Genomic DNA, 10,074 nt, shown 5'->3' with positions numbered 1-10,074 from the left:
TAATGATGGATAACATGTGTTGTATATGCTAAAAGTTATAATGAATTTTGAATGTGAACTTGAAGGTTTTTGTGAATGTCCATAAATTGTTCGGTATAACTCCATTTAGAAATGCAAGTCAAATATCAATAGCATTGATAATGAAATTGTTACTAGTGAAGTTAATGTTGGTGTTTTGAGAGTAATGACAAATTGTTGAGGAATTTGGGTTTGATCTAAATACAAAAATAAAAAATAAAAAATACGAAGAGTTATAGGCTATGTGGCTACTTGAGGATGTGTAAATTTTGCAAACATAATGAAGATCTTAAATTAAAGACTTGGTAGATGTCTTGGCACACATAGGTGTATGTGATGACATGAATACTTTCCCATGATCAGTGTGGCTTTAGTATGCCAATTTGTTTATTTTAGTAATCATTTGTTTATGGGTGAATTAAACTTGTATTTAGCAATTGAGGATTGATAATGACTTGTGCGTTGTTGAGGGTCTCTAATAAATCCTTTTATCAATTGTGAAAGGTTGCAAAGACGATAAAGAGTTCGAGAGGAATGTAAGAAAGATAATATGTTATGCTATTCATGCAAACTTAGGTATTATGCTTGGAAGGTTATTGGCTTTACTATTACATCTTGGTGATATTAATTGAAATGTGTGAGAGGTAAAGCTAGTTCAATCACAAGTATTGTGTGAGTTTTATTTGGACCAAAAGCTAGGATTTGGTTTTACTAATTATCATTATAGTTTTTTAAGATATTCCAAAGGTATGCCAATACTTTCTATTGATACTATTGATATTTATATTGAAAAGTGGTTGGTGAAATCTTTGTTTATAAAATTTCACTATTAGCATTTGTCTAAATTTGAAATGATTTTCATGGCCTTATCTTATAAAACTTGTGAATTGATAGATTTGAAAGATGTTCCATGCCTTTGGTTTTATATTTAAAATTCATGATGTTTGATGAAAATGTTTATGCTATGTTGACTTATCGGATTTGAAATGAATTTTGGTACCCTACGCATATTGTTATGCTTTGAGCATTGATTCATATGGAAATGTTTTCATTTCTGCTATGTAAATATTTGAAACATCTTTGAAATGAGATATTTGTTCGGAATGGGGACATGTGGATTGTTTTGGATATGAATATCCAAGATATTATTGTGACATGTGGTCTCGTTTTTGTTCCACGTTTATGATATGGGCTTCGGCCTTGTTTTATGTTATCATTGATGGTGATGGGGTTGTAACCAGCCTGCTGCAATAGGGGGTCCCCATGGGCCAACTTTTAGAGGTGGCGTGGAGGACCTAGTTTGATTATCCTCTTCAGGTGGCGCAGAGAAGCCTAATTGGATGATACATCGGGATTCCGGAGTCACCATATGGAACTAGTGGGTTAACGTTAAGGACGTGAGAATTTTGACGGCTCTGAACTTAGCCGTGCCCACGGCTATTGTTTGGAGGGTTTTTTAGACTGTAATTTATCAAGATGCAAGTTTGATGTTAAGGAATTATGTAACTTATGTGGAATTATTCTTGCATTGATCCCTCGTATGCATCTGAAAAGAAAAGAATGAGTTTTATGATGATTTAATGGTTTGATATTTTAAAACTCGTATTATGCCAAATTGGGTATTTCAGAAAGTTGAAAACTTGATTTGATCAAATTGATGTTTACACTCATTATGGGGCTTATGTGCATGCATATGTTTTACTCATGATGAAAAGCTTTGAAGCTTTGATTTCCCTTGTGGAAACCTATGTTTTGGGTTTTTGAATATGGTCGTATTGTACCCTGCAGTTATATAGGTTATAAATGTTGGAAATGTTTTATTACCATTTGTATTCTTGCAAAAGTTTGGCTATTGAAGTTTATTGACTGGTTTATGATATCCTTTTGGAAATGTACTGACCCAATCACTAAGTGACTTAGGTTACTCACCCACTCTCCTTCCCTTCCAAGGTTTAGTAGTCAGCAGCGTCGCAACGAGGTGAAGTGCTTGGCAATTCCTGGTCTTTTATTGACATCTTGAGTCTTGTTGTAAGTTGGTTTTAGCAGGTTGCATTGTATAAGAAAAGTGGATCCACTAGTGTCCTAAATTTTGTATTTGTGATTGTTAGTCTTTTACAATTTCATTGATTTTCTCAGTGAAACTCTAGCTTCCATGTGCTCTAATTGAGTTATTGTTCAGCTTATGTTTGTGTGCAGGAGTTGTCAACCTTACCGTAACTCGAGGGTTGAGTGGCGCGTGTATCCCTCCTCAGGCTCTCGCGATGGCTGTTGCATCCAGGGACCAATGGGTTGGGGCATAACAACTTCCATCTTGGTAATCTGCATGGACACTAATCTGGATAGCTCTTATTTGGTAATATTTTACTGATGAAAATCTCACATTACTAATAACATTAATAATATTACAATACCAAACATGGCAATATTTTCAAATTACAGCCTGATTCCTGTTAATATGAAACGCGAACCAAACAACCCCTTAAAAGTGTCCGTTTTAGATTTTTTTTTAACATTATTAAAAAAAGACAAACCACTATTTACATTATTCACTACCCCTTGAACTCCAGGCATCCCGTACTTTACTGTTGGGTTATATTAATATTGGCTTTAGATTCATTTTTCTTCCATTTGGATGTGAAGTTCATATTAATTATGTGGGCTCCTTTCTTCTCACCCGACCTTTAATTAGGATTTAGACCGGTTAAAAATTATGGATCACAAATCAAATTTTAATTTTTATGACTTCAAGAGATTATGGGTTCATGACTTCCATTAAGGGCGAGCCCCTAATGTTAATTACCCTGGACATTGTCTCAGAAACCTCCGATTAAGAAATAAGTGTGAATAAGGAAGACGTTGTGACAATAAATCTCATTTATTTCAATAAATATGAATTCATAGATTTCATTGAAAATACAAGAAATTTGAAATCATCTTGACTTGTGTCCGAACTTGTGTCTTGGACATTTTTGCATTTTGGATTTGATTTGCATCTTGAGTTTGATTTGAATTTCAAGTTATGACTTTTTCATGTTAATGAACCATAGACTTGATTTTTTTGACTTTTCATAAACTTCGGCTTTATGCTTGTGAAGCTTCCTTCTTGACTTGTGAAACTCTTTGGGTCTTTGACTTCTGATGTCTTGAGACTACTGAGTTCAATTGTCGATTTATATGGATTTCAAATAATAACTTGTGAAACTCTTTGGGTCTTTGACTCTTTGATGTCTTGAAACTGTTGAGCTCAATTGTCGATTTATATATATTTTCAAACATTGACTTGTGGAACTCTTTGGGTCTTCGATTTTTGATATCTTGAGACTACTAAGTTTAGTTGTCGATTTATATGAATTTTCAAATATTGACTTGTGAAACTCTTTGGGTCTTCGTCTTTGATGTCCTAAGACTATTGAGTTCAATTGTCGATTTATATGGATTTTTAAATATTAACTTATGAAGCTCCTTGCGTCTTTGACTTTTGATGTCCTGAGACCACTGAGTTCAATTGTCGATTTTTTATGAATATTTAAATATTAACTCTTTTCATATCTTGAATCTTGAGTTGATTGCTCTGGTTTTGATTATGTATATCATGATATGTCGCTGCATGTGCGTCATCATTGCATTGCATGCCTGATTGCCATCTTGAAATATCTCATGACCGCCTTAAAATTTATACATATATATATTTTTAATTTTTTGTCGCTATCTCGAAATGAATAAGTCACCACTGTCTGTGCCTTATCACCGCGTTGCATGCTTTGCTGCCATCTTAAAAAATATATATATATTTTATTGCCACCTTGAGACAAATTTAGTCACCACCTCAAGATAAGCACCCTTGTTGCTGCTTCGAGATTAGCATTTATCATTGGTTGCCCCAGTGCATATTTCCTCTGTTATTCATTTGCTGGCATATCATTTGCAGATTTATTTATTTATTTTAATCCACACTTATCATAGTGGGTTCTATTTATTTTATTATTTTTTTAGAGGGCATGTGAGTATATAGGATGCACACTTCTCATTCTTCATTTCATTCATTTTTTATTATTTATTTATTTTTATCATGCGCGTATGCATGCTTTCTCAACTTTATCTCATGCACGTGTGCATGCATATAATGAATTTTTTTTGTTCTTCTTTTTATTTTATATAATTCCCATATTCATGCATGACATGCTCCTCAAACACATTTAATGCTTCTCATTCTTTCTCTCCCATCACTGTAATATATCATTTCTTATATATATATTGTATTATTATTATTATTTGTTTATTTGCATGTTGTTACTTTCAACAACTCCATAAGATGCATTTAGTCATTTTAATGCGCAGAAAATTTTTTATTTCTATGCCCATGTGCTTCTCATTTCTTTATTTTTTTATCTTTATTATATATATATATATATATATCTTTTGCCATGCACGTATAGATGCTTCTCATCAGCCTTTTTTCTTTTTTTATGGGCCATGTGCTTCTCATTTTTTATTATTATTTTTTTTATATATTTTATATTTGCCATGCACATATGCATGCACTTGATCACTTGGTTGCCACTCACTCATCAGTCGCCTCCGCCCCTACAAGTATTTCTTCATCTTTTTGGTTGCTTGACTCTGGAGCTTCTTTTCATATGACCTATGATGCTACCCACCTTCACTCTCTTCACCCCTTTTCTTCTGATCTTCGTGTCATTATCGCTAATGGCACGACCCTCCCTGTCCCTAGTCGTGGCCTCTTACACACCACTCATTTTCATATTCATGATGTTGCTTTTGTACCCCAACTCTCCATGAACCTTATTTCTGCTAGCCAGCTTGCTTCTCTTGGCTATCTTGTTATTTTTGATGAGTTTGGTTATCGTGTGCAGGATCGTCTTACAGGGACCCTCATTGGAGCTGGCCATCGCCATAGTGGGGTGTATGTGCTCGATCATCTTTGTCTTCCGTCCTCTTCTACGTTACCAGCGGCCTCTATTTATTGTTTTTCTAATGTTCGTTTCCATCAGTGGCATCATCGGCTTGGCCATCCTAGTGGTTCTCGTCTGTCTTCTCTTATTCATCAGGGCGTTTTAGGTCGTGTTTCAGTTGATAGTTCTCATTCTTGTTCGGGTTGTAAGCTTGGCAAACAGCTACAACTCCCATATCCTTCGAGTGTGTCTAGGTCTGGTTCTCCCTTTGAATTAGTTCATTCGGATGTTTTGGGTCCTGCCCTGTTTGTTTCCAAAGGTGGACATCGTTATTATGTTATTTTTGTTGATGATTTCTCCTGTTACACTTGGATTTATTTTATGCGTTCTCATTCCGAGTTTTTAAAGGTTTATATTGATTTCTCTAATATGGTGCGCACCCAGTTTTCTGCCACCATTCGTACTTTTCGTTCCGATTCCGGAGGGGAGTATCTTTCTCATGAGTTTCGTGAGATTCTTGCCTCCCACAGCACTCTTCCTCAGCTTTCTTGTCCTGGTGCCCATGCTCCGAATGACAATGCCGAAAGGAAACATCATCATATTCTTGAGACCGTTCGTACTCTTCTCATTGCCTTCCATGTTCCCCCTCACTTCTGGGCTGAGGCTGTCTCTACTGCCGTTTACCTCATCAATCTTCAACCTTCTTCTTTCCTTCAAGGTCGTAGTCCAGGGGAATGTCTGTTCTCCAGCCCACCCCGATATTCTCATCTTCGTGTGTTTGGTTGTTTGTGTTATGTCCTTCTTTTGCCTTAAGAGCGGACTAAACTTTCTGCTCAGTCTATTTCTTGTGTCTTCCTTGGTTATAGTCCTGAGCACAAAGGCTATCGGTGTTATGATCCTGTTGCACGTCGCCTCCGTATCTCGCGTGATATCTCCTTTGTTGAGGATCATCCTTTCTTTGTCCCTTGCCCTTCCTCTTCTTCTCACTCCTCAACTACATCGACCGATATTCAGTTTCTCATTGTGTCCTCACCACCTCCTGTGTCCCTACCTCCACCTGTATCTTATCCATCCTCTCCTCCATCTGTTTCACCGTTGACTGCTAACCCTCCTGTCCAGGTTTCTATTCCCGCTCCTCCTCTTTCTAAGCAGTCACCCCCGGCGCCAACGGCTTCCTCTGATGTTTTTCCTGCGGATGATCCTCATGTACGTCTCTATACTTTTCGTGATCGTCATCCCCCTGATAGCCTTAATCTTGCCTCTCAGCTTCTTGACCTACCTATTTCTCCTTCCCATGGCCCTCCAGAGCCATCTTCTTACCGAGAGGCTGTCCAAATACCTGAGTGGCAAGCTGCTATGTCTGCTGAGTTGGAGGCGCTCGAGCGCACCTCTACGTGGGATTTGGTCCCCTTCCTCCTGGTGCTGTTCCAATTACCTGCAAGTGGGTCTATAAAGTCAAGACTCGCTCTGACGGTTCTTTAGAACGGTACAAGGCTCGTCTTGTGGCTCGTGGTTTTCAGCAGAAGCAGGGACGTGATTATGATGAGACTTTTGCTCCTGTGGCTCATATGACTACCACTCGAGCTCTTATTGTTGTAGCTGCTGTTCGACGATGGTCCCTCTTTCAGCTTGATGTGAAGAATGCTTTTCTTCACGGGGATCTTCAGCAGGAGGTTTACATGCTCCCTCCCCCTGGTATTCTTCTCCTTCTGGTTTGGTTTGTCGCCTACGGAGGGCCCTCTATGGTCTCAAACAGGCTCCTCGGGCATGGTTTGAGCGTTTCAGTTCTGCTGTAGTTGCTGCTGGTTTTCAGCCTAGTCCACATGATCCCGCTTTGTTTATGCACTCTTCCTCTCATGGTCAGACTTTGTTATTGCTTTATGTGGATGATATGATCATCACTGGTGATGATCCTGCTCATGTGGACTTTGTAAAGCATCACCTTCAGCAACATTTCCAGATGACTGGTCTTGGTCGATTGAGCTATTTTTTAGGAATTGAGGTCACTTCTACCTATACTGGTTTTTAGTTGTCCCAGCAGTGTTACACATCTGACATCCTCGCACGGGCAGCTCTCTCTGACTCTTGTGTTGTGACCACTCCTATGGAGCTACATCTTCAGTTGCGTGCTGATGAGGAGACTTCCTTATCTGATCCGACATGCTATCGTCACTTGGTTGGGAGTCTGGTCTATCTTACCCTCACTCGTCCAGACATTGCTTATGCTGTGCATGTTTTGAGTCAGTTTGTTAGTGCACCTACTTCTGTTCACTATGCCCATCTTTTGAGGCTTTTGCGCTATCTTCCGGTGACTCCGTCTCGAGGTCTTCTTTTCTCTCAGCACAGTTCTCTGGAGCTTCGTTCTTATTCTGACGCTACTTGGGCTAGTGATCCATCTGATCGTCTTTCTGTTACTGGTTTCTGTTTGTTCTTGGGCTCTTCTCTCATTGCCTAGAAGTCCAAGAAGCAAACTGATGTTTCTCGGTCTAGCACTGAAGCGGAGCTTCGTGCTATGGCTACTACTGCTGAGGAGATTGTTTGGTTGCGTTGGTTTTTGCATGATCTTGGTGTTGTTTCGCATACTCCTACTCCTCTACATTGTGACAACACCGGTGCCATTCAGATCACTTTGAATCCTGTCAAACATTTCCTCTCTAAGCATATTGGTGTTGATGCTTTCTTCTTGCGTGATCAGTACAGCAAAGACATCCTGGCTCCCCAGTTTGTTCCTTCTGAGTGTTAGCTTGCGGATCTGTTTACTAAATCTCAGACACGAGCACACCATGATTTTCTCTTGTCCAAACTCTCGATGTCTAATCCCCCGTGAGTTTGGGGGTGGGGGTGTTAGGGGAATCACATTTGTGTATCGACTATATACCCTATATTTGTATAACTACCATATTTATGTACCTGTGTATCTATATATATCTTGTACATTGTAGTCTTTAAGGAATGAAAAACGTGTGGTATTTTCCACCTAACAGTAACCTCTATAGCTACTATTCTTCCCACATTCTATTGCCTTAATAATCTATCACAACAAACCTTAACTTTCAGTGATAATTCTACTCATGGGAGTGACCATGTGGTTTGGGGGGGGTAACAACCATTCCAGTTCTACTTTTGTAATTTTTTATTCTGCATGTGACATCATTGTTTAGCATGTAGAACCACCTCGACATGGCATGCACACAAGACTACGAAACAATATACGCAAGCCAAGGCAATACATTGATGGTGCCATTCAGTATTTAACTGAACATAGGGCATTCTCTATTGTTGTAGCTTAACCTCCTTGTCATACTGAAGCATTGCAAGATCAGAAGTGGTGCCAAGCAATGGATGATGAATATCCAGCCCTCTTAAAGAACAAAAGATAACATCTTGTGCCTCCTTGGCAAGGGCTGAATATTATTGAGTGCAAATGGGTATTTAAGTTGAAAAAGAAACCAAATGGCACTATAGATCATTACAAAGCTCATTTGGTAGCTAAGGGATTCAAACAAAGGCATGCCACTGACTATGAGGATACATTTAGCATAGTGGTAAAACCAACTACAGTTTGGCATGTCCTTTCTATTGCAGTCTCTTGTGGTTGGAATCTTCGACAACTAGACATCCAAAGCACTCTTCTTCGTGGTGTTCTGGAAAAAGAAGTATACATGAAGTAGCCACTTGGGTATGAGAGTTCATGCTATCCACATCATATTTGCAAACTGGACAAGGCTTTGTATGGGTTTAACTAGGCGCCTTAGGCATGGTACTCAAGGCTTAGTTCCAAGTTACAAGGCTTGGATTTACTCCATCTAAATCTGATACATCTTTGTTCATATACAATCATGATGGAAAAAACTATTTACATGCTCATCTATGTTGATGACATAATAGTTGCTAGCTCCTCGTCTCAAACCACTGATCAGTTGCTTCAACAAATTCATAAAGAGTTTGCTATCAAAGACCTTGGCAATTTGCATCACTTTCTTCAAAGAGCCATATTAACACAACGCAAGTACATTGGTGACTTACTTCAAAGAGCCAATATGGAGAATTGCAAAAACATGTCCACTCCCATGGCAGATATAGATAGGTTATCTAAAACAAAAGGTGCTATTTTAACCATTGAAGAAACTACACAATACAAGAGTATTATCGGTGCTCTACAATACTTGACTCTCACAAGGCCTGATAAATTATATTCAGTCAACAAGGTGTGCCAATTTCTACAGTCTCCTACAAACAAACATTAGGCAATAATATAACGTATTCTGCGATACTTGAAATATTCCTATGAGCTTGGCTTGGAAATTAGAAATTCTCTTCTACTCTTATCAGGGCTTTTTCGGATGTAGATTTGGTTGGGTGCTCAGATGATCACAGATCAACTGGCGGTTTTGCTCTATATTTTGATCATAATTTAATCTCCTCGACCTCACGCAAGCAGGCTACCGTCTCAAGATCAAGCATTGAATAAGAGAATAAAGCACTAGCTAATGCTACAGCTGAGATAGTTTGGATTCAGTCTTTACTTGGTGAACTAGGAGTTTTTCAAGCGAGGCCGCCATGTCTATGGTGTGATAACTTGGGAGCAACATATCTTTTAGCCAATTCAATTTTTCATGCTCGCACCAAGCACATTGAAGTGGATTTTCACTTTGTTCATGACACATAAGATACTGGATATCAGGTTTATCTCATCACAAGACCAAGTGGCTGATATCTTCACCAAACCACTATCTCGTCAGCCCTTTGCAAGACTTCGGCACAATCTCAACTTGACAAGTTGAGATTGAGGGAGGCTGTTGAAATGTTCAACTTCCTTCCTCAACGTTATGCATCCTAGTTTGTAGGAGCTCAGGCCTAGATTTTAGGATCTCATGTGTGCAAATGAGAAAGTGGTTGTTGTTACTTGTTGTGTTTTCAATTTCTCTATTAACCACTATAGCTTATCTGGCAATATAATCAGAGATCAATGAGCCTTGTGTTCAATGAGGGAATCTATTTCTCTTCTTCTCCTCTGCATATAATCCTATTTTACATTGAGCATCCAGCATTTGGCAAGCATTGATGTTACTGTTGTCAGTAAGAACAATGTTTATATTAGTGTCTGTAATAATAAAACCTACTCTTCTATTAGAATTCTCAA

General features: G+C 38.5%; 1 protein-coding gene across 1 annotated transcript; it reads left to right on the top strand.

Moving 5' to 3' along the window:
* Nucleotides 1-8,770: 8,770 nt before the first annotated feature.
* On the top strand, nucleotides 8,771-9,402 carry LOC120277660 (uncharacterized mitochondrial protein AtMg00810-like). Its single transcript, XM_039284516.1, has 2 exons — nucleotides 8,771-9,139; nucleotides 9,241-9,402. Exons 1-2 carry the CDS (start codon nucleotides 8,771-8,773, stop codon nucleotides 9,400-9,402), a joined length of 531 nt encoding a protein of 176 aa, XP_039140450.1.
* Nucleotides 9,403-10,074: the final 672 nt, after the last annotated feature.

The sequence above is a fragment of the Dioscorea cayenensis genome, chromosome 15, assembly GCF_009730915.1.
Source record: "Dioscorea cayenensis subsp. rotundata cultivar TDr96_F1 chromosome 15, TDr96_F1_v2_PseudoChromosome.rev07_lg8_w22 25.fasta, whole genome shotgun sequence".
Classification (NCBI taxonomy): domain Eukaryota; kingdom Viridiplantae; phylum Streptophyta; class Magnoliopsida; order Dioscoreales; family Dioscoreaceae; genus Dioscorea; species Dioscorea cayenensis.
The sequence above is the reverse complement of the archived record's forward strand: the minus strand, read 5'-3'. Positions and strand labels throughout refer to the sequence as shown.

Coding starts and splice junctions, on each gene's coding strand:
- LOC120277660 (XM_039284516.1), top strand. CDS start 8,771: ATGATGGAAAAAACTATTTACATGCTCATCTATGTTGATGACATAATA. Junction 9,140..9,240: donor AATTATATTCAGTCAACAAG/GTGTGCCAATTT, acceptor CTTGGAAATTAG/AAATTCTCTTCTACTCTTAT.